At 46.5% G+C, this 25182-nt stretch overlaps 1 protein-coding gene across 1 annotated transcript; it reads left to right on the forward strand.

Annotated features, from left to right (window-relative positions):
- Nucleotides 1-24125: 24125 nt before the first annotated feature.
- LOC123121003 (dirigent protein 2) lies at nucleotides 24126-24954 on the forward strand. Its single transcript, XM_044540957.1, has one exon. The coding sequence runs from the start codon at nucleotides 24194-24196 to the stop codon at nucleotides 24689-24691; it is 498 nt and encodes a 165-aa protein (XP_044396892.1). The 5' UTR covers nucleotides 24126-24193; the 3' UTR covers nucleotides 24692-24954.
- The last annotated feature ends 228 nt before the right edge of the window (nucleotides 24955-25182 follow it).

A 25182-nucleotide genomic window follows, 5' to 3' on the forward strand; every position in this document is an offset into this window, starting at 1 on the left:
CCAAAAGGATGTGATGAATTATATATGTGATGTATGAGATTGATCATGTTCTTGTAATAGGAATCACGACTTGCATGTCGATGAGTATGACAACCGGCAGGAGCCATAGGAGTTGTCTTAATTTATTGTATGACCTGCGTGTCAATGAAAACGCCATGTAATTACTTTACTTTATTGCTAACCGTTAGCCATAGTAGTAGAAGTAATAGTTGGCGAGACAACTTCATGAAGACACGATGATGGAGATCATGATGATGGAGATCATGGTGTCATGCCGGTGATGAAGGTGATCATGCCGCGCCTCGAAGATGGAGATCAAAGGCGCAAGATGATATTGGCCATATCATCTCACTTTATGATTTGCATGTGATGTTTGTCATGTTTACATCTTATTTGCTTAGAACGACGGTAGCATAAATAAGATGATCCCTCACTAAAATTTCAAGAGATGTGTTCCCCCTAACTGTGCACCGTTGCGAAGGTTCGTTGTTTCGAAGCACCACGTGATGATCGGGTGTGATAGATTCTAATGTTCGCATACAACGGGGGTTGACGAGCCTAGCATGTACAGACATGGCCTCGGAACACAAGCAAAACACTTAGGTTGACTTGACGAGCTTAGCATGTACAGACATGGCCTCGGAACACAAGAGACTGAAAGGTCGAACATGAGTCGTATAGTAGATACGGTCAACATGGAGATGTTCACCGATGATGACTAGTCCGTCTCACGTGATGATCGGACACGGCCTAGTCGATTCGGATCATGTATCACTTAGATGACTAGAGGGATGTCTATCTAAGTGGGAGTTCATTAAATAATCAGATGAACTTAATTATCATGAACATAGTCAAAAGGTCTTTGCAAATAATGTCGTAGTTTACGCTTTAGTTCTACTAAGATATGTTCCTAGAGAAAATTTAGTTGAAAGTTGATAGTAGCAATTATGCGGACTGGGTCCGTAAACTGAGGATTGTCCTCATTGCTGCACAGAAGGCTTATGTCCTTAATGCACCGCTCGGTGTGCTGAACCTCGAGCGTCGTTTGTGGATGTTGCGAACATCTGACATACACGTTTTGATGACTACGTGATAGTTCAGTGCGTAATGTTGAACGGTTTAAAATTGTGGCACCAAAGACGGTTTTGAAACGTCGCAGAACATATGAGATGTTCCAAGGACTGAAATTGGGATTTCATACTAGTGCCCACGTCAAGAGGTATGAGACCTCTGACAAGTTTCTTAAGCCTGCAAACTAAGGGAGAAAAGCTCAATCGCTGAGCATGTGCTCAGATTGTCTGAGTACTACAATCACTTGAATCGAGCGGGAGTTAATCTTCCAGATGAGATAGTGATGGTTCTCCATAGTCACTGCCACCAAGCTATTAGAGCTTCGTGATGAACTATAACATATCAGGGATAGACATGATGATCCTTGAGCAACTCGCGATGTTTGACACCGCGAAAGTAGAAATCAAGTAGGAGCATCAATTGTTGATGGTTAGTAAAACCACTAGTTTCTAGAAGGGCAAGGGCAAGAAGGGATACTTCATGAAACGGCAAATCAGTTGCTGCTCTAGTGAAGAAACCCAAGGTTGAACCCAAACCCGAGACTAAGTGCTTCTGAAATGAGGGGAATGGTCACTGAAGCAGAACTACCCTAGATACTTCGTAGATGAGAAGGCTGGCAAGGTCGACAGAAGTATATTGGATATACATTATATTAATGTGTACTTTACTAGTACTCCTAGTAGCACCAGGGTATTAGATACCGGTTCGGTTGCTAAGTGTTAGTGACTCGAAATAAAAGCTGCGGAATAAACGGAGACTAGCTAAAGGTGAGATGACGATATGTGTTTCCAAGGTTGATGTGATCAAGCATCGCATGCTCCCTCTACCATCGAGATTGGGGTTAAACCTGAATAATTGTTATTTGGTGGTTGCGTTAAGCATAGACATGATTGGATTATGTTTATCGCAATACGGTTATTCATTAAAGGAGAATAATGGTTACTCTGTCTATTTGAATAATACCTTCAATGGTCTTGCACCTAAAATGAATGGTTTATTGAATCTCGATCGTAGTGATACACATGTTCATGCCAAAAGATATAAGATAGTAATGATAGTACCACATACTTGTGGCACTGCCACTTGAGTCATATTGGTATAAAACGCATGAAGAAGCTCCATGTTGATGGATCTTTGGACTCACTCGTTTTTGAAAAGATTGAGACATGCGAACCATGTCTATTAGTATATATGCATGAAGAAAGTCCATACAGATGGATCATTTGGACTCACTTGATTTTGAATCACTTGAGACATGCAAATCATACCACATGGGCAAGATGACTGAAATGCCTCGTTTTCAGTAAGATGGAACGAGAGCAACTTGTTGGAAGTAATACATTTGATGTGTGCAGTCCAATGAGTGCTGAGGCACGCAGTGGATATCGTTATGTTCTTACTTCACAGATGATTTGCGTAGATGCTGAGAATATTTACTTGATGAAACACAAGTCTGAATTATTGAAAGGTTCAAGTAATTTCAGAGTGAAGTTGAAGATCGTCGTGACAAGAGGATAAAATGTCTGTGATATGATCATAGAGATGAATATCTGAGTTACGAGTTTGCACACAATTAAGAAATTGTGGAAATTGTTTCACGACTAATACCGCCTGGAACACCATATTGTGATGGTGTGTCCGAACATCATAACTGCACCCTATTGGATATGGTGCATACCATGATGTCTCTTATCGAATTACAACTATCGTTTATGGGTTAGGCATTAGAGACAACCGCATTCACTTTAAATAGGGCACCACGCAATTCCGTTAAGACGACACCGTATGAACTGTGGTTTAGAGAAACCTAAGCTGTCGTCTCTTAAAAGTTTGGGGCTGCGACGCTTATGTGAAAAAGTTTCAGGCTGATAAGCTCGAACCAAGCGGATAAATGCATCTTCATAGAATACCCAAAAAAGTTGGGTATACCTCCTATTTCAGATCTGGAAGAAAAAGTGATTGTTTCTAGAAACGGGTCCTTTCTCGAGGAAAAGTTTCTCTCGAAAGAATTGAGTGGGAGGATGGTGGAGACTTGATGAGGTCATTGAACCGTCACTTCAACTAATGTGTAGCAGGGCACAGGAAGTTGTTCCTGTGGCACCTACACCAATTGAAGTGGAAGCTTATGATAGTGATCATGAAACTTCAGATCAAGTCACTACCAAACCTCATAGGACGACAAGGATGCATACTACTTCAGAGTGGTACGTAATCCTGTCTTGGAAGTCATGTTGCTAGACAACAATGAACCTACGAGCTATGGAGAAGCGATGGTGGGCCCGGATTCCGACGAATGGCTTGAGGCCATAAAATCCGAGAGGATCCATGTATGAAAACAAAGTATAGACTTTGAAAGAACTACTTGATGGTCGTAAGGCTGTTGGGTACAGATGGATTTTAAAGGGAAGACAGACAATGATGGTAAGTGTCACCATTAAGAAAGCTCGACTTGTCGTTAAGATGTTTTCCGGCAAGTTCAAGGAGTTGACTGCGATGAGACTTTCTCACTCGTAGCGATGCTAAGAGTCTGTTAGAATTATATTAGCAGTTACTGCATTATTTATGAAATCTTGCAGATAGGATGTCAAAACATTGTTTCCTCGACGATTTTCTTGAGGAAAGGTTGTATGTGATACAACCAGAAGGTTTTGTCAATCCTGAAAGATGCTAACAAGTATGCAAAGCTCCAGCAATCCTTCTAAGGATTGGAGTAAGCATCTCGGAGTTGGAATGAACGCTTTGATGAGATGATCAAAGATTTTGGGTTTATACAAGGTTCGTGAGAAACTTGTATTTCCAAAGAAGTGAGTGGGAGCACTATAGAATTTTTGATGAGTATATGTTGTTAACATATTGTTGATCGGAAATGATGTAGAATTTCTGGAAAGCATCCAGGGTTATTTGAAAAGTGTTTTTTAATGGAAAACCTGGATTAAGCTACTTGAACATTGAGCATCAAGATCTATAAGGATAGATCAAAAAACGCTTAATAGTACTTCCAAATGAATACATACCGTGACAAGATTTTGAGGGAGTTCAAAATAGATCAGCAAAGAAGGAATTCTTGGCCGTGTTACAAGGTGTGAGTATTGAGTAAGACTCAAGACCTGACCACGGCAGAAGAGAGAGAAAGGACGAAGGTCGTCCCCTATGCTTTAGACGTAGGCTCTACAGTATGCTATGCTGTGTACCGCACCTGAAGTGTGCCTTGCCATGTGTTAGTCAAGGGGTACAATAGTGATCCGGGAATGGATCACATGACTGCGGTCGAACTTATCCTTAGTATCTAGTGGACTAAGGAATTTTCTCGATTATGGAGGTGGTAAAACAGTTCGTCGTAAAGGGTTACGTCGATGCAAACTTTGACACTAATCCGGATGACTCTGAGTAGTAAACCGGATTCGTATAGTAGAGCAGTTATTTGGAATAGCTCCAAGTAGCGCGTGGTAGCTACATCCACAAGATGACATAGAGATTTGTAAAGCACACACGGATCTTAATGTTGCAGACCCGTTGACTAAAACCTCTCTCGTAAGCATAACATGATCAAACCCTAGAACTCATTGAGTGTTAATCACATGGTGATGTGGACTAGATTATTGACTCTAGTGAACTTTGAGTGTTAATCACATGGTGATGTGAACTAGATTATTGACTCTAGTGCAAGTGGGAGACTGTTGGAAATATGCCCTAGAGGCAATAATAAAATGGTTATTATTGTATTTCCTTGTTCATGATAATTGTATGTTGTTCATGCTATAATTGTATTAACTGGAAACCGTAATACATGTGTGAATACATAGACCACAACATGTCCCTAGTAAGCCTCTAGTTGACTAGCTTGTTGATCAATAGATGGTTATGGTTTCCTGACCATGGACATTGGATGTCATTGATAACGGGATCACATCATTAGGAGAATGATGTGATGGACAAGACCCAATCCTAAGCATAGCACAAGATCGTGTAGTTTGTTTGCTACAGCTTTTCTAATGTCAAGTATCATTTCCTTAGAACATGAGATTGTGCAACTCCCGGATACCGTAGGAATGCTTTGGGTGTACCAAACGTCACAACGTAACTGGGTGGCTATAAAGGTACACTACAGGTATCTCCGAAAGTGTCTGTTAGGTTGGCACGAATCGAGACTGGGATTTGTCACTCCGTATGACGGAGAGGTATCTCTGGGCCCACTCGATAATGCATCATCATAATGAGCTCAATGTGACCAAGTGTTTGGTCACGGGATCATGCATTACGGTACGAGTAAAGTGACTTGCCAGTAACGAGATTGAACAAGGTATTGGGATACCGACGATCGAATCTCGGGCAAGTAACGTACCGATTGACAAAGGGAATTGTATACGGGATTGATTGAATCCTCGACATCGTGGTTCATCCGATGAGATCATCGTGGAACATGTGGGAGCCAACATGGGTATCCAGATCCCGCTGTTGGTTATTGACCGGAGAGTCGTCTTGGTCATGTCTGCATGTCTCCCGAACCCGTAGGGTCTACACACTTAAGGTTCGGTGACGCTAGGGTTGTAGAGATATTAGTATGCGGAAATCCGAAAGTTGTTCGGAGTCCCGGATGAGATCCCGGACGTCACGAGGAGTTCCGGAATGGTCCGGAGGTAAAGATTTATATATGGGAAGTCCTATTTTGGCCACCGGAAAATGTTCAGGATTTTTCGGTATTGTACCGGGAAGGTTCTAGAAGGTTCGGAAGTGGGGCCCACCTGCATGGGGGGACCCACATGAACGTGGGTAGTGGGGGCAAGGCCCCACACCCCTGGTCAAGGCGCACCAAGATCCCACCTTAGAAGGAATAAGATCATATCCCGAAGGGATAAGATCAGGATCCCTAAAAAAGGGGGATAACAATCGGTGGGGAAGGGAAATGATGGGATTTCTTTCCCCCACCTTTGCCAACGCCCCAATGGACTTGGAGGGCAAGAAACCAGCCCCCTCCACCCCTATATATAGTGGGGAGGCGCATGGGAGCAGCACCCCAAGCCCTGGCGCCTCCCTCCCTCCCGTGACACCTCTTCCTCCCCGCTTGCGCTTGGCGAAGCCCTGGCGCCTCCCTCCCTCCCGTGACACCTCTTCCTCCCCGCTTGCGCTTGGCGAAGCCCTGCCGGGATCCTGCTACTTCCACCACCACGCCGTCATGCTGCTGGATCTCCATCAACTTCTCCTCCCCCCTTGCTGGATCAAGAAGGAGGAGACATCCCCGCTCCGTACGTGTGTTGAATGCGGAGGTGCCGTCCGTTCGGCGCTAGGATCATCGGTGATTTGGATCACGACGAGTACGACTCCATCAACCCCGTTCTCTTGAACGCTTCCGCTCGCGATCTACAAGGGTATGTAGATGCACTCCTCCCCTCTCGTTGCTAGCATCTCCTAGATTGATCTTGGTGACACGTAGGAAAATTTTGAATTTCTGCTACGTTCCCCAAGAGGGGGCACCCCATAGACACAACAATTGATCTCTTAGCCGTGTGCGGTGCCCCCCTCCACCATAATCCACCTCGATAATATCGTAGCGGTGCTTAGGCGAAGCCCTGCGTCGGTAGAACATCATCATCGTCACCACGCCTCATGCTGACGGAACTCTCCCTCAAAGCTTGGCTGGATCGGAGTTCGAGGGACATCATCGAGCTGAACGTGTGCTGAACTCGGAGGTGCCGTGCGTTCGGTACTTGATCGGTCGGATTATGAACACGTACGACTACATCAACCGCGTTGTGCTAACGCTTCCGCTTTCGGTCTACGAGGGTACGTGGACAACACTCCCCCCTCTCGTTGCTATGCATCACCATGATCCTGTGTGTGCGTAGGAAATTTTTTGAAATTAGTACGTTCCCCAACAGTGGAATCCGAGCCAGGTTTTATGCGTAGATGTTATATGCACGAGTAGAACACAAGTGAGTTGTGGGCGATATAAGTCATACTGCTTACTTGCATGTCATACTTTGGTTCGGCGGTATTGTTGGATGAAGCGGCCCGGACCGACATTACGCGTACGCTTACGCGAGACTGGTTCTACCGACGTGCTTTGCACACAGGTGGCTGGCGGGTGTCAGTTTCTCCAACTTTAGTTGAACCGAGTGTGGCTACGCCCGGTCCTTGAGAAGGTTAAAACAGCACTAACTTGACAAACTATCGTTGTGTTTTTGATGCGTAGGTAAGAACAGTTCTTGCTCAGCCCGTAGCAGCCACGTAAAACTTGCAACAACAAAGTAGAGGACGTCTAACTTGTTTTTGCAGGGCATGTTGTGATGTGATATGGTCAAGGCATGATGCTATATTTTATTGTATGAGATGATCATGTTTTGTAACCGAGTTATCGGCAACTGGCAGGAGCCATATGGTTGTTGCTTTATTGTATGCAATGCAATCGCCCTGTAATGCTTTACTTTATCACTAAGCGGTAGCGATAGTCGTAGAAGCATAAGTTGGCGAGACAACAACTATGCTACGATGGAGATAAAGGTGTCGCGCCGGTGACGATGGTGATCATGACGGTGCTTCGGAGATGGAGATCACAAGCACAAGATGATGATGGCCATATCATATCACTTATATTGATTGCATGTGATGTTTATCTTTTATGCATCTTATCTTGCTTTGATTGACGGTAGCATTATATGATGATCTCTCACTAAATTATCAAGGTATAAGTGTTCTCCCTGAGTATGCATCATTGCGAAAGTTCTTCGTTCTGAGACACCACATGATGACCGGGTGTGATAGGCTCTACGTTCAAATACAACGGGTGCAAAACAGTTGCACACGCGGAATACTCAGGTTAAAATTGACGAGCCTAGCATATGCAGATATGGCCTCGGAACACTGAGACTGAAAGGTCGAGCGTGAATCATATAGTAGATATGATCAACATAGTGATGTTCACCATTGAACTACTCCATCTCACATGATGATCGGACATGGTTTAGTTGATTTGGATCACGTGACCACTTAGAGGATTAGAGGGATGTCTATCTAAGTGGGAGTTCTTAAGTAATATGATTAACTGAACTTAAATTTATCATGAACTTAGTACCTGATAGTATTTTGCTTGTCTATGTTGATTGTAGATAGATGGCCCGTGCTGTTGTTCCGTTGAATTTTAATGCGTTCCTTGAGAAAGCAAAGTTGAAAGATGATGGTAGCAATTACACGGACTGGGTCCATAACTTGAGGATTATCCTCATTGCTGCACAGAAGAATTACGCCCTGGAAGCACCGCTAGGTGCCAGACCTGCTGCAGGAGCAACACCAGATGTTATGAACGTCTGGCAGAGCAAAGCTGATGACTACTCGATAGTTCAGTGTGCCATGCTTTATGGCTTAGAACTGGGACTTCAACGACGTTTTGAACGTCATGGAGCATATGAGATGTTTCAGGAGTTGAAGTTAATATTTCAAGCAAATGCCCGGATTGAGACATATGAAGTCTCCAATAAGTTCTACAGCTGTAAGATGGAGGAGAACAGTTCTATCAGTGAGCATATACTTAGAATGTCTGGGTATAACAATCACTTGATTCAACTGGGAGTTAATCTTCCGGATGATAGCGTCATTGACAGAATTCTTCAATCACTGCCACCAAGCTACAAGAGCTTCGTGATGAACTATAACATGCAAGTGATGGATAAGACGATTCCCGAGCTCTTCGCAATGCTAAAGGTTGCGGAGGTAGAAATTAAGAAGGAGCATCAAGTGTTGATGGTCAACAAGACCACCAGTTTCAAGAAAAAGGGCAAAGGGAAGAAGAAGGGGAACTTCAAGAAGAACAACAAACAAGTTGCTGCTTAGGAGAAGAAACCCAAGTCTGGACCTAAGCCTGAGACTGAGTGCTTCTACTGCAAACAGACTGGTCACTGGAAGCGGAACTGCCCCAAGTATTTGGCGGATAAGAAGGGTGGCAAGGTGAACAAAGGAATATGTGATATACATGTTATTGATGTGTACCTTACTAATGCTCACAGTAGCACCTGGGTATTTGATACTGGTTCTGTTGCTAATATTTGCAACTCGAAACAGGGACTACGGATTAAGCGAAGATTGGCTAAGGACGAGGTGACGATGCGCGTGGGAAATGGTTCCAAAGTCGATGTGATCGCGGTCGGCACGCTACCTCTACATCTACCTTCGGGGTTAGTTTTAGACCTGAATAATTGTTATTTGGTGCCAGTGTTGAGCATGAACATTATATCTGGATCTTGTTTGATGCGAGACGGTTATTCATTTAAATCAGAGAATAATGGTTGTTCTATTTATATGTGTAATATGTTTTATGGTCATGCACCCTTGAAGAGTGGTCTATTTTTTGTTGAATCTCGATAGTAGTGATACACATATTCATAATATTGAAGCCAAAAGATGCAGAGTTGTTAATGATAGTGCAACTTATTTGTGGCACTGCCGTTTAGGTCATATTGGTGTAAAGCGCATGAAGAAACTCCATACTGATGGACTTTTGGAACCACTTGATTATGAATCACTTGGTACTTGCGAACCGTGCCTCATGGGCAAGATGACTAAAACGCCGTTCTCCGAAACTATGGAGCGAGAAACAGATTTGTTGGAAATCATACATACAGATGTATGTGGACCGATGAATGTTGAGGCTCGCGGCGGGTATCATTATTTTCTCACCTTCACAGATGATTTAAGTAGATATGGGTATATCTACTTAATGAAACATAAGTCTGAAACATTTGAAAAGTTCAAAGAATTTCAGAGTGAAGTTGAAAATCATCGTAACTAGAAAATAAAGTTTCTACATTCTGATCGTGGAGGAGAATATTTGAGTTACGAGTTTGGTCTTCATTTGAAACAATGCGGAATAGTTTCGCAACTCATGCCACCCGGAACACCACAGCGTAATGGTGTGTCCGAATGTCGTAATCGTACTTTACTAGATATGGTGCGATCTAAGATGTCTCTTACTGATTTACCGCTATTGTTTTGGGGTTATGCTTTAGAGACGGCTGCCTTCACATTAAATAGGGCACCATCAAAATCCGTTGAGATGACGCCTTATGAACTGTGGTTTGGCAAGAAACCAAAGTTGTCGTTTCTTAAAGTTTGGGGCTACGATGCTTATGTGAAAAAGCTTCAACCTGATAAGCTCGAACCCAAATCGGAGAAATGTGTCTTCATAGGATACCCAAAGGAAACTGTTGGGTACACCTTCTATCACAGATCTGAAGGCAAGATTTTTGTTGCTAAATTTGGATCCTTTCTAGAGAAGGAGTTTCTCTCGAAAGAAGTGAGTGGGAGGAAAGTAGAACTTGATGAGGTAACTGTACCTGCTCCCTTATTGGAAAGTAGTTCATCACAGAAACCGGTTCCTGTGACACCTACACTAATTAGCGAGGAAGTTAATGATGATGATCATGAAACTTCAGATCAAGTTGTTACTGAACCTTGTAGGTCAACCAGAGTAAGATCCACACCAGAGTGGTACGGTAATCCTGTTCTGGAGGTTATGTTACTAGACCATGACGAACCTACGAACTATGAAGAAGCGATGGTGAGCCCAGATTCCGCAAAATGGCTTGAGGCCATGAATCTGAGATGGGATCCATGTATGAAAACAAATTGTGGACTTTGGTTGACTTGCCCGATGATCGGCAAGCCATTGAGAATAAATGGATCTTCAAGAAGAAGATTGACGCTGACGGTAATGTTACTGTCTATAAAGCTCGACTTGTTGCGAAAGGTTTTCGACAAGTTCAAGGGATTGACTACGATAAGACTTTCTCACCCATAGCGATGCTTAAGTCTGTCCGAATCATGTTAGCAATTGCCGCATTTTATAATTATGAAATTTGGCAAATGGATGTCAAAACTGCATTCCTAAATGGATTTCTGGAAGAAGAGTTGCATATGATGCAGCCGGAAGGTTTTGTTGATCCAAAGGGAGCTAACAAAGTGTGCAAGCTCCAGCGATCCATTTATGGACTGGTGCAAGCCTCTCGGAGTTGGAATAAACGCTTTGATAGTGTGATCAAAGCATTTGGTTTTATACAGACTTTTGGAGAAGCCTGTATTTACAAGAAAGTGAGTGGGAGCTCTGTAGCATTTCTGATATTATATGTGGATGACATATTGCTGATTGGAAATGATATAGAATTTCTGGATAGCATAAAGGGATACTTGAATAAGAGTTTTTCAATGAAGGACCTCGTGAAGCTGCTTATATATTGGGCATCAAGATTTATAGAGATAGATCAAGACGCTTAATTGGACTTTCACAAAGCACATACCTTGACAAAGTTTTGAAGAAGTTCAAAATGGATCAAGCAAAGAAAGGGTTCTTGCCTGTGTTACAAGGTGTGAAGTTGAGTAAGACTCAATGCCCGACCACTGCAGAAGACAGAGAGAAGATGAAAGATGTTCCCTATGCTTCAGCCATAGGCTCTATCATGTATGCAATGCTGTGTACCAGACCTGGTGTGTGCCTTGCTATAAGTTTAGCAGGGAGGTACCAAAGTAATCCAGGAGTGGATCACTGGACAGCGGTCAAAAACATCCTGAAATACCTGAAAAGGACTAAGGATATGTTTCTCGTTTATGGAGGTGACAAAGAGCTAGTCGTAAATGGTTACGTCGATGCAAGCTTTGACACTGATCCGGACGATTCTAAATCGCAAACCGGATACGTGTTTACATTGAACAGTGGAGCTGTCAGTTGGTGCAGCTCTAAACAAAGCGTTGCGGCGGGATCTACGTGTGAAGCGGAGTACATAGCTGCTTCGGAAGCAGCAAATGAAGGAGTCTGGATGAAGGAGTTCATATCCGATCTAGGTGTCATACCTAGTGCATCGGGTCCAATGAAAATCTTTTGTGACAATACTGGTGCAATTGCCTTGGCATAGAATCCAGATTTCACAAGAGAACCAAGCACATCAAGAGACGCTTCAACTCCATCCGGGATCTAGTCCAGGTGGGAGACATAGAAATTTGCAAGATACATACGGATCTGAATGTTGCAGACCCGTTGACTAAGCCTCTTCCACGAGCAAAACATAATCATCACCAAGGCTCCATGGGTGTTAGAATCATTACTTTTTAATCTAGATTATTGACTATAGTGCAAGTGGGAGACTGAAGGAAATATGCCCTAGAGGCAATAATAAAGTTATTATTTATTTCCTTATATCATGGTAAATGTTTATTATTCATGCTAGAATTGTATTAACCAGAAACATAATACTTGTGTGAATACATAGACAAACAGAGTGTCACTAGTATGCCTCTACTTGACTAGCTCGTTGATCAAAGATGGTTATGTTTCCTAGCCATTGACGTGAGTTGTCATTTGATTAAGGGGATCACATCATTAGGAGAATGATGTGATTGACTTGACCCATTCCGTTAGCTTAGCACACGATCGTTTAGTATTCTGCTATTGCTTTCTTCATGACTTATACATGTTCCTATGACTATGAGATTATGCAACTCCCGTTTACCGGAGGAACACTTTGTGTGCTACCAAACGTCACAACGTAACTGGGTGATTATAAAGGTGCTCTACAGGTGTCTCCGAAGGTACTTGTTGGGTTGGCATATTTCGAGATTAGGATTTGTCACTCCGATTGTCGGAGAGGTATCTCTTGGCCCACTCGGTAATGCACATCACTATAAGCCTTGCAAGCATTGCAACTAATGAGTTAGTTGCGGGATGATGTATTACAGAACGAGTAAAGAGACTTGCTGGTAACGAGATTGAACTAGGTATTGAGATACCGATGATCGAATCTCGGGCAAGTAACATACCGATGACAAAGGGAACAACGTATGTTGTTATGCGGTCTGACCGATAAAGATCTTCGTAGAATATGTGGAAACCAATATGAGCATCCAGGTTCCGCTATTGGTTATTGACCGAAGACGTGTCTCGGTCATGTCTCCATAGTTCTCGAACCCGTAGGGTCCGCACGCTTAAAGTTTGATGACAGTTATATTATGAGTTTATGTGTTTTGATGTACCGAAGATAGTTCGGAGTCCCGGATGTGATCACGGACATGACGAGGAGTCTCGAAATGGTTGAGACATATAGATTGATATATTGGAAGCCTATATTTGGATATCGGAAGTGTTCCGGGTGAAATCGGGATTTTACCGGAGTACCGGGGGTTACGGGAACCCCCCGGGGGTTTAATGGGCCTACATGGGCCTTAGTTGAGAAGAGGAGGGGCGGCCAGGGCAGGCCGCGCGCCCCCTCCCCCTCTAGTCCAAATTGGACAAGGAGGGGGGGCGGCGCCCCCTTTCCTTCCTCTCTCCCTCCTCCTTCCCCCTTCTCCTACTCCAACTAGGAAAGGAGGGAGTCCTACTCCCGGTGGGAGTAGGACTCCTCCTGGCATGCCTCCTCCTGGCCGGCCGCCTCTCCCTCCCTTGCTCCTTTATATACGGGGGCAGGGGGCACCCTATAGACACAACAATTGATCTCTTGATCTCTTAGCCGTGTGCGGTGCCCCCCTCCACCATAATCAACCTCGATAATATCGTAGCGGTGCTTAGGCGAAGCCCTGCGTCGGTAGAACATCATCATCGTCACCACGCCGTCGTGCTAACGGAACTCTCCCTCAAAGCTCGGCTGGATCGGAGTTCGAGGGACGTCATCGAGCTGAACGTGTGCTGAACTCAAAGGTGCCGTGCGTTCGGTACTTGATCGGTCGGATCGTGAAGATGTACGACTACATCAACCGCGTTGTGCTAACGCTTCCGCTTTTGGTCTACGAGGGTACGTGGACAACACTCTCCCCTCTCGTTGCTATGCATCACCATGATCCTGTTTGCGCGTAGGAATTTTTTTGAAATTACTACGTTCCCCAACAGTTGATAACGGGATCACATCATTAGGAGAAGGATGTGATGGACAAGACCCAATCCTAAGCATAGCACAAGATCGTGTAGTTCGTCTGCTAAAGCTTTTCTAATGTCAAGTATAATTTCCTTAGACCATGAGATTGTGCAACTCCCGGATACCGTAGGAATGCTTTGGGTGTACCAAACGTCACAAAGTAACTGGGTGGTTATAAAGGTACACTACAGGTATCTCCAAAAGTGTCTATTGGGTTGGCACGAATCGAGACTCGGATTTGTCACTCCGTATGACGGAGAGGTATCTCTGGGCCACTCGGCAATGCATCATCATAATGAGCTCAATGTGACTAAGCAGTTAGTCCTGAGGTCATGCATTACGGAACGAGTAAAATGACTTGCCGGTAACGAGATTGAACGAGGTATTGGGATACCGACGATCGAATCTCGGGCAAGTAACATACCGATTGACAAAGGGAATTGTATACGGGATTGTTTGAATCCCCGACATCATGGTTCATTCGATGAGATCATCGTGGAACATGTGGGAACCAACATGGGTATCCAGATCCCGCTGTTGGTTATTGGCCGGAGAGATGTCGCGGTCATGTCTGCATGATTCCCGAACCCGTAGGGTCTACACACTTAAGATTCGGTGACGCTAGAGTTGTTATGGGAATTATTATGCGGTTACCGAATGTTGTTCGGAGTCCCGGATGAGATCCCGGATGTCATGAGGAGTTCCGGAATGGTCCGGAGATAAAGATTTATATATGGGAAGTCCTTATTCGGTCACCGGAAGTGTTCAGGGTTTTATCGGTATTGTACCGGGACCACCGAAAGGGTTCCGGGGGTCCACCGGGAGGGTCCACCTGCCCCGGAGGGCCCTATGGGCTGAATATGGAGGGGAACCAGCCCCTAGGTGGGCTGGGCGCCAAACCCCCCTAGGGCCCATGCGCCTAGGGTTGGGGGGAAACCCTAAAGGGGGCGCCCCCCTTGGCTTGGGGGGCAAGCCTCCCCCCTTGGCCGCCGCCCCCCCTCTAGATCCATCTGGAGGGCGCCGGCCCCCCTCTCCCTTGCCCCTATAAATAGAGGGGAGGTGGGAGGGCTGCCGCACCCCTTCCTCTGGCGCAGCCCTCTCCCTCCTCAACACCTCCTCCTCCTCTGTAGTGCTTGGCGAAGCCCTGCCGGAGAGCTGCAAGCTCCCCCACCACGCCGTCATGCTGCCGGAGCTCTTCCCCAACTTCTCCTTCCCCCTTGCTGGATCAAGAAGGAGGAGACGTCCCCGGGATGTATGTGTGTTGAACGCGGAGGCGCCGTTGTTCGGCGCTTAGATCGGCATCAACCGCGATCTGAATCGCTGCGAGTACGACTCCTTCATCCGCGTTCTTGTAGCACTTCCGCGTCGCGATCTTCAAGGGTATCAAGATGAACTCCCCTCTCACTCGTTGCTAGTCTTTCCATAGATTGATCTTGGTGATGCGTAGAAATTTTTTAATTTCTGCAACGATCCCCAACACCACCCGCCATGGCTAGGTCCCCAAATCGGGATCCACTAGACGCCACATGCACCCACCAGAGATTGCCCGCGCATAGCCGCCACACAACAAGCACTCGCCCATGTCGCCGCCGCCCACCCTCGAGCAAACGTTGCTGCTACCCGCGCCCGCTGCCGCTCTTCCACCCAAGGCGCCTCCGCGCGACTAGGCCATCCCGCGCCAACCTTCACGGACCGAGCGAAGGGGAGAAGATTCCCGCCGCCATTTGGGCTTTGCCCAGCGGCGGCGAGGGGAGTGAGAGGTGTTGTTGGGGGTTATTAGTCCGTCTCCATGGACTTTGGTCAATATCGCTCGTTAATTCCTGCTCCTACGCATGTACGTCAGGTGCATAACTGCACGCACTAGTTAGTTCACCCAACAGTTCAAGCTGATGGGAGAAAGGTGGGCTAAGCATTTATACGTCAATACACACCCTTGTGTGTGGCTCCCTGAGGCCTAAACATGAACTGAAAGTGGGCTGCAATTTAATTACGCCAGCCGGGTCTTGAACTAAAGACCTTTTGGTTCTCATACCATGTACAAATGCACGCGCCAGCCAGTTCATCCAAAAGCTCAATCTATGGGAGAGGGCATGACATTATACTTCAACACTCCCCCTCACGTCTATGCTCCTTTGGAGTGTATGACGTGGGCAGCGAAAGCCGGGTAAGCCCCAATTATTTATTGTGTTTACTGGGTTTTGAACCCTGAACCTCTTGGTTGCAAGTTTATGTACCTAACCAGTTCACTCATAAGCTCAAGCTATGGGAGATGGCCGAACATTATACTCCAACACTCCCCCTCATGTCTATGCTTCTTTGGAGATTATGATGTTGGCAGCAAAAGCGGGGCAGGCCGCAACCAACTCATCCAAAGGTCCGAAGTGATGGAGAGAGCCAGGCAATGTACTTTAACACCCCCTCACGTCTAGGCTTATTTAGTCTTTAGACATGAGATTTATGTAGGCCGCAAAATCTGTTTTTAATACTACTTTGGCAGAGTATTACTCAAGACCTCCTGGTTCGGATAGCATGTTAAACTAATGCTCTAGCCAACTCATTCAAAAGTTCCAACCATGAGAGAGGGCCGGACATTATACTTCAACATCGACGGTGAAAACATTGTAGCGGGAGCGGACAAGAATGTAGTCCTCCAGTGGTGAGTAGCTGTGACGAGCCAAATACTTTTTTTATAAAGGGAATATATTAATACCACGGATACCAATTACACCCAGCCTCTGCAACAATGCAATACCCTAATGGCATTATGGATGCGCACAGCCAAAAAAAGAAGAATCTAAAAAAAGAAAAGCCCCGCTAGAGAGTTCCAGTCCTTGCAACAGCAGTACAACCACCACCAAAACAACACCTCAAGTCCAAGTTCTCCAAAAACGACGCCTCAAAGAAGGAAACCGTGCATAAACACCATCGTCACCCGATCGTAGATCTTGGATTTTCACCCTGAAGATAGGCTCCGCTCTCAAAACGATGCCTTCAACAAGGTCATTGCCATGCACAACCAACTAAGGCCAGACCTTGGATTTTCACCTTGAGAGGTAAGACTTTGAACTGCACATGTGTTGTCGCCCCCACTTACATACCATTGCTACAATCCGAAACTCCAAGCAAGTTCCTCATCGCCATAAAGGCTCCAGTCACCATTACTAGTCCTCCGATCTCGGCTTCCATGACATTCTCGCCTCTGACTTCACCATGGAGTTAAACATATCCCATGATGACAACAAATAGCAGAGCTTCGCACCGCTCCCTTCTTAACGGAGAACCAGTGGGCACGACCGAATCCCATCCGATCTAGCAATCTTCAGACATAACGCGCCCATGGGAGTTCATCGGCAGAGCCTTCCGGAACCCGACACTCCGACCGGATCAAGGAGGACAGGCGTCAGGCAAATCTTCGTCTTGTCACTTGAGGAACCCTAGGGACGCCCCCTTAATTCAGGCCGAGCCCGCAGCCCCCACGCCGCCGCGGCACCCCGGATCAGATCGGAGGGATCGGCACGCACCAGCACCTCGACCAATGACCCAGGGATGCGCGAATCTCATCGGGAGCAGTAGGGGCGCCGGGAAAGGGCACCTCGCGGGTAGCCAACGGCGCGCCGCCACGCCATGGAGGAGCAGGCCACGCACCGCCTGAAGAAAGCACCAACAGCATGGCCGGCTGCTGCCTCGGCCTTGAATCTGAGGGGAAAACGGCGCGCCGCGAGAGAGAGCTTGCCCCGTCGCTGCCGTCCGCGGCACGGGCTTAGCCTGGTCACCTCCTTCGATGACAGCGAGGGGGATGGAGGGGGGGGGGGCTCGCGGTGGCCGGCGGCTGGGTCTCCTCCGTATCGCCCAAGTCCATTGCCACAATTTCGTCGTGTGGACATGTTCAGAATGAAGCACAAGTGGTATAGTATATTTTTTCTGCGGCATCTTTTTGTTGAGTAAATAGGCAATTTCTCGATTAAATTAATCCACGAGTAAATCACTAGCATGGCATTGACACAAATAAACGCATACTGATATTCAGTCAAGCTAGCAAATACTACGCTAATTGCAGAAAGATCTACGTATAACGCTAGCATGGCTAAAACAGGAAACAGTAGGAGCGGGATAAACGAGTTATACCCTCCAGTAGGCCATGCAGAGGCCGCGGCTTTGGTGGCAGCAACGGCGTCCTCGGCAGCCTTCTTGTCGGCTTCAGCTTTCTCGGCGGCAGCACGTTCGGCGTTGGTGGACATGGTGATGATGAAGGCGACGCAGATGTAGAGGAAGTAGACGATCGGAAGTGAGCAGTCGCGTAATCGCTGCCCAAAAACCTATTCGCCCCTCACCCCGTACAGGAACCAGAAGGGCGTGGTTTCGGAGACCTGCTCTCCTGTCGACCGTGTACGCGGTGGACGAGATGGAGTCACCGGCGGCAGCAGCAGCAAGGGAACGATGGTGGGCGTGTGCGTGGAGCAGATGTGATCTGTTCGTGGTGGCTAGGGTTAGGAGACACCGCACACTTATATAGGCGCAGCCGCGTGGAGAGACATGGGCTCGACCCACGTCCGAGTCCGAGACAGCCCACGATCCGACGTCTCAGATCGTGACCCAGCTGTCAGAGAACTCTCCGTTAGTGACTGGCAAAAATAAGCGCATAGGTTTGAGCTCGGCTCGGCTCAATCCCGCAACCCGCGGTGCGTCGTGACGAGGCGTGGCGTGGCGAGGCGGGCGGCGGAGGAGGAGTGCGCGAGGGCCTCTTCTCTTCTCAAGCTCCAATAGCATGTAGAAGAGAAACCCTTATAAGGAGGTCCAACTCCTCTTCCACTTCCGGGGTGGGACTAAACTTCCCACTACACCTAGTGCCATATAACCCACATGGGCCCTTAAAGATTTTTTAGAAATTGCTATAAGGGCCTAGAGCCCATCTCAAATTTCAGCAATCCCCCACCAGATCTCGAGGGCCCATTGTGTCCTCTGTTCCAATTACTGTTTCGATATACCAGTGTTTTAGTGAAGACCTGTTAAGGTTGAACTTCACCTAGAGCAAGTAGCTACACTCCTTCACAACTGAACAATGGACTATGCCTTGAATTGTCAGTTTGGCGTAAAGAAGTTTCACCACATGTCTTACTAGTACTAGGCTGCCGAAGGCTAACCCCTCGGGTGGAGCATATAAGTCACACTCCTGGCCTATTCATGAGCTTACAAGAGATCACCCCAATCTCATAGACTGTGACCAGCAGTCGGGCTCATATAGGTGTGTTCCTCCAAAGATCGCTCTGTAGGATAGCATCTTGCTTTCATAAGCTTTGGAACACATTAAGACAGTAGTCATCCTACCATACAGTATCGAGAGTATTGCATCTCCAACGGAGTGGGTTAGTATAGTTACTCTCCTCGGTTCACCACTGGCTTGTTTTCCCAGGTCCTACTTCACGGGATCTCCGATCACATAGGTTGGGTTACCACCATGGCAACTCATGTGGGTCTCATACCCATCTCCCTCGATGCATTATCTATCACAACACGTGATAGCCCTTTCGTAAAGGGATCTGCCAGACTCTTAGCCGTATGGACATAGTCCAACGCTATCACTCCGGAGTTTCTTAATTTTCTGACAACTTTTAATCTCATTCTTATCTGTTTGTTGGACTTCATGTTGTCCTTTGAACTCTTCACCTTGGTGACGACCGTCTGATTGTCACAGTTCATAAGGATAGCCGGAACCGGTTTATCAACCAATGGCAAGTCCATCAAAAGATCTCGAAGCCATCCTGCTTCAACACCAGATGTGTCTAATGCTGTTAATTCTGCTTCCATTGTCGATCTCGTTAAGATCGTTTGCTTGCAAGACTTCCAGCAAACAGCGCCACCTCCAAGAGTAAACATATACCCAGTTGTGGCCTTCATCTCATCAGCATCAGAGATCCAATTCACATCACTATACCCTTCAAGTACCGACGGGTCTCCAGTATAGTGAAGTTCATAGTTCATAGTACCTTTCAGATAGCGCATAACTCTTTCAACATCATGCCAATGTACATCACCCGGTTTGGAAACAAACCGGCTTAATTTGCTCATAGCAAACGCGATGTCAGGCCTTGTTGCGCTCGCTAGGTACATCAGTGAACCAATGATTTGAGAGTATCTCAATTGATCTTTAGCTGTGCTTTTGGACTTTCGAATCAACACGCTAGGATCATATGGTGTTTGAGATGGTGCACAGTCCGAATATCCAAAACGACTCAACACCTTCTCAACATAGTGGGATTGCAGAAGTGTAATGCCATCCTCATTATCTCTCAGTAGCTTGATGTTCAAGATAACATCAGCCACACCAAGGTCTTTCATCTCAAAGTTCTGAGATAGAAACGATTTGACCTCCTCAATGACTTTGAGGTTTGTTCCAAATATCAGCATGTCATCAACATACAAGCACAGTATAACTCCTTCGCCCCCACCATGGCGATAGTATACACATTTGTCAGCCTCATTAACAACGAAACCAACAGATGCCAGAGTTGTATTAAACTTATCATGCCATTGCTTAGGTTCTTGCTTCAGGCCATATAAAGATTTCAGCAACCTACACACCTTTCTTTCCTGACCATCTATCACAAAGCCATCTGGCTGTTGCATGTAGATTTCCTCGTTTAGCTCTCCATTCAAAAAAGCCGTCTTAACATCCATCTGATGGACGAGAAGACCATGTGAGGCCTCCAACGAGAGTAATACTCGAATGGTGGTCAGTCTAGCCACAGGTGAATAAGTATCGAAGAAATCTTCCTCTTCTTTCTGGTCATAGCCCTTGGCCACAAGCCTAGCCTTGTACTTTTCAATTGTACCATCGGGCCTAAGCTTCTTCTTGAACACCCACTTACATCCTAATGGTTTGCAACCATAGGGACGGTCAGTGATCTCCCATGTCCCGTTAGCCATGATGGAGTCCATCTCGCTACGGACCGCATCCTTCCAGTAATCAGCTTCTGGAGAGGCATACGCTTCTGAAATAGAAGTGGGAGTGTCATCCATGAGATACATGAAGAAATCATCACCACAGGTCTTTGCAGTCCTTTGTCTCTTGCCCCTACCAAGGGTTTCCTCGTCATCCTCCTCAGGATTTCCATCATGTGTTTGTTCATAATATTCCATAGGGATGGCAGGTTCAGGAGTCTCCTCGGATTCCAGTCTAGAAGTGATTTGCATATCTCTCATAGGAAAAATATCCTCGAAGAATGTAGCATCCTTAGACTCCATAATTGTACCGACCTTCTGGTCAGGTACCTCAGATTTCACTACTAGAAATCTATAGCCAACGCTGTTCTTAGCGTAGCCCAAATTAACGCAGTCCACAGTCTTGGGTCCAAGCTTACGCTTTTTGGGGATCGGCACATTGACTTATGCCAAACAGCCCCAAGTGCGCAAGTACGAAATTATTGTCCTTCTCTTCGCCCATTTCTCATAGGGAGTGATCTCATTATCCTTTGTCGGAACTTTATTCAGGACATGACATGCCGTCAATATAGCCTCCCCCCACTATGCCTTGGATAAACCCGATGTATCTAACATGGCGTTAACCAAATCAGTTAGAGTACGGTTTTTCCGCTCGGCAACCCCGTTTGACTGGGGTGAATAGGGAGGCGTCTTCTCATGAATAATGCCGTGTTCCGCACAAAAGGAATCAAACTCACTCAAGAAGTACTCTCCATCACGATCTGACCGGACTCGTTTAATTTTCTTTTCAAGTTGATTCTCAACTTCTGCCTTATAGATTTTAAAGTAGTGTAGAGCCTCATCTTTAGTATTTAACAGATACACATAGCAATATCTAGTGGAATCATCTATCAATGTCATGAAGTATTTCTTTCCACCTTTACTCAACACACCATTCATCTCACAAAGATCAGAATGTATGAGTTCTAATGGTGTCAAGTGTCTCTCCAACGCGGCCTTGTGAGGCTTGCGAGGTTGCTTAGCTTGCACACATGAAAGACACTTAGAACCTTTGGCTAAAGTGAAACTCGGGATTAAATCCAACTTGTCTAGCCGTGTCATAACACCGAAACTAATGTGACAAAGACGTGAATGCCAAACTTCCGATTCATTAACATTCGAATGAATATGGTTCACGACTTTATTACAAAAATCTGCAAGGGAAAGGCGGAACATCCCTCCGCTCTCATAACCTTTTCCAACAAAGAGTCCATATTTCGTAACAACTAATTTATTAGACTCAAAAACCAACTTAAACCCTTCTCTACATAGAAGGGAGCCACTAACGAGGTTCTTCTTGATGGCGGGGACATGCTGCATTCTTCAGCTGCACGATCCTTCCCGAAGTAAACTTCAGATCGAACGTGCCAACACCATGAACAGAAGCACTCGCGCCATTCCCCATCAATACGGACCTGTGACCTGTGACCTGGTAAGAAGTGAACAATGAAATGTCAGCACACACATGAACACCTGCACCTGTGTCCACCTACCAATCGGTAGGCTGAAACACTGAAAAAACAGTAAATAAATTACCGTACCCAGATGCACCATTCTCATTGTTGCCCACAATCATGTTGACAGACTTGGAGTCCTGTCCTGACTTCTTGTACTTGTTTGGGCACTTGTTGGCCCAATGTTCAACCGAACCACAAGTAAAGCAGCCCTCGTCCTTCTTGTTCTTCTTGAAGGTCTTCTTACCCTTCTTCTTAAAGTCAGTATTGTGTTGGACACCGTTCTTTCCCTTGGGTCCTCTGGTTCACCATGTTGGCAACAGAAGTTCCTTCGACCCCTTTTCCGTGGGAGTCCTTTGCCCTTGAATTCTGCTCGACACTCAGATGGCCAATGACATCCTCTACAGAGAATTCACGCCTCTGATGTTTTAGAGTGGTGGCAAAGTTCCTCCAGGAATTAGGGAGCTTAGCGATTATGCAGCCCGCGACAAACTTGCCCGGTAACTCGCACTTAAGAAGCTCAAGCTCCTTAACAATGCATATTATCTCATGAGCCTGCTCCAATACAGAACGGTTTTCAACCATCTTGTAATCGTGGAACTGCTAATTGCGGAAAGATCTACGTATAACGCAAGCGCGTAGGTGTGAGCTCGGCTTGGCTCAATCCCGCAACCCGCGGCGCTTCGTGACGAGGCTTGGCGAGGCGGGCGGCGGAGGAGGAGTGCGCGAGGGCCTCTTCTCTTCTCAAACTCCAATAGCATGTAGAAGAGAAACTCTTATAAGGAGGTCCAACTCCTCTTTCATTTCCGGGGTGGGACTAAACTTCCCACTACACCTAGTGTCATATAACCCACATGGGCCCTTAGAGATTTTTCAGAAATTGCTATAAGGGCCTAGAGCCCATCTCAAATTTCAGCACTTTTCACTGGTCTTGCTCTCTGTTTCGATCCAGAAAACAGCAGCAGAAATCAGAGATTTGGGGCCCCTAGCACGACACCTCACTGTCACTGCCGTGCCTTGTGCACATGCGTCTGTTCACTGGATCGTCCCGTGGTATAATAGCATGACAAGAAGACATGCAATCACCAGACAAATTACTGAACAAATTAGGAGCAACTGTACTCGCCATCAGTTACGTACGTACCCTGCATTTGGATGCCACGAACATCTTACAAGTTAGGGGCCGTTCGGAGGCCCTCCGCTCCGCGCCTTCTCTCCCGGAGCGGACGGAGCTGCGGTTAGAAATTTCAGAGCTGGCGAAACGGTGCTACCCAGCTCCGCGTATTTTGAGGAGCTGATGGATCCCCGAACGGGCCCTTACAATCACATCATATGTATACCCATTTTGTTGGAGATTATAACATGTAAATGATGTATGGCGGTTCGTAGATCTCGATCTAGTCCATCATGAGAGACAATACTGACAAGACAGCTCACCCAACTGCATTCTGATCTACGGCCAGCAATGCATGGGCACCGACGCATCAACCGCTCTTTCGTTCATGCAATGTAGACAAAGGTTCTCCGTTGTTTCTTGAGAGGCATCAACCAATTTTTTGTTCTACATTTAAGTGTAAATAATGGAATGCGACAATTAAAACCTGACGTGCACAGAAGCGCAATTGGATCGACAAATAATACACCTCATGTCCATTATCAAGGGCCAGCCAGGGGACCATGGACCCCCAAATCCCCAGTACCACAGACGCAATCCTACTGTTTTTGTATATAAACAACAAACCCGAACGTGCTGCATCAGCAGTGATACGGACTAGCAAGCGCTGTAGTCTTCCACTCATCCCGGCCATGGCTTGCTTCAAGCTCAACCCCACGTCCTTCGCGCTCGCCGCAGCCGTCGCCGTCATCCTGGCGGTGGCGGCGCCGCGGCCGGCGGCCGGGGCGTCGGCGCACCTGCACGTGTACATGCACGACGTGATGGGCGACAGCGCGATGATGGTGGTGCGCGGCCCGCGGGGCAACTTCGGCAACACGGTGGTGATGGACGACGTGCTGACGGAGGGCACGTCGGCGTCGTCGGCCGCCGTGGGGCGCGCGCAGGGGCAGTACATCGTCGCCTCCTCCAAGGGAGGGTTCGAGCTGATGGTGACCATGAACGTGGTGCTCACGTCGGGGACCTACGCGGGGAGCTCGGTGACCGTGATGGGGCGCGACGACACCGGCGTGGCGGTGCGCGAGCTGGCCGTTGTCGGCGGCACAGGGCAGTTCCGGATGGCGAAAGGCTACGTGCTGTGGAAAACCGTCCGCCCCGACCTGCTGGAGCTCGACATCTACGTCAACCCATGAGCCACTGCCCACTGCCCACTCGGCCGATTCAGCGTGCATGCGTCAGTGACCTGTGGCAGCATTACGTAAGTGTTGCGTGTGGTCGTTCAAAATAAAATGAGTGTTGCACCTTGTGTTACAAAGCGCTACGTGGATGTTTGTGATATTGTTTTTCGTGTTTCTTTTATCTTGTCATTCTTTTTGTTGGTCTTAGTGCAACGGATTATGAGCACATGTCATATGTGGATGCTGCTTGTTTGAATCAAATAAATATTTTGCAACTATACAATAATAATCAAACAAATAAATCATTGCTATTTTGAATTTTAATTCTCATATTATTACTCTAATTCATGTTTCATCCAATTAAATCTCATTTACTTCTATAAAGCATGGTGAGTACCCCGCCTCCTTGGGGCTTCGCCGCGCTAGAGTGCCATCCGCATTGTCCGTTTCAGCGCGCATCACGCCAATTTCTCCTAGGCACTCTTCGCGTCATCCGATCTTCATGG

This window comes from Triticum aestivum, chromosome 5D (genome assembly GCF_018294505.1).
Source record: "Triticum aestivum cultivar Chinese Spring chromosome 5D, IWGSC CS RefSeq v2.1, whole genome shotgun sequence".
NCBI lineage: Eukaryota > Viridiplantae > Streptophyta > Magnoliopsida > Poales > Poaceae > Triticum > Triticum aestivum.

Coding starts and splice junctions, on each gene's coding strand:
- LOC123121003 (XM_044540957.1), top strand. CDS start 24,194: ATGGCTTGCTTCAAGCTCAACCCCACGTCCTTCGCGCTCGCCGCAGCC.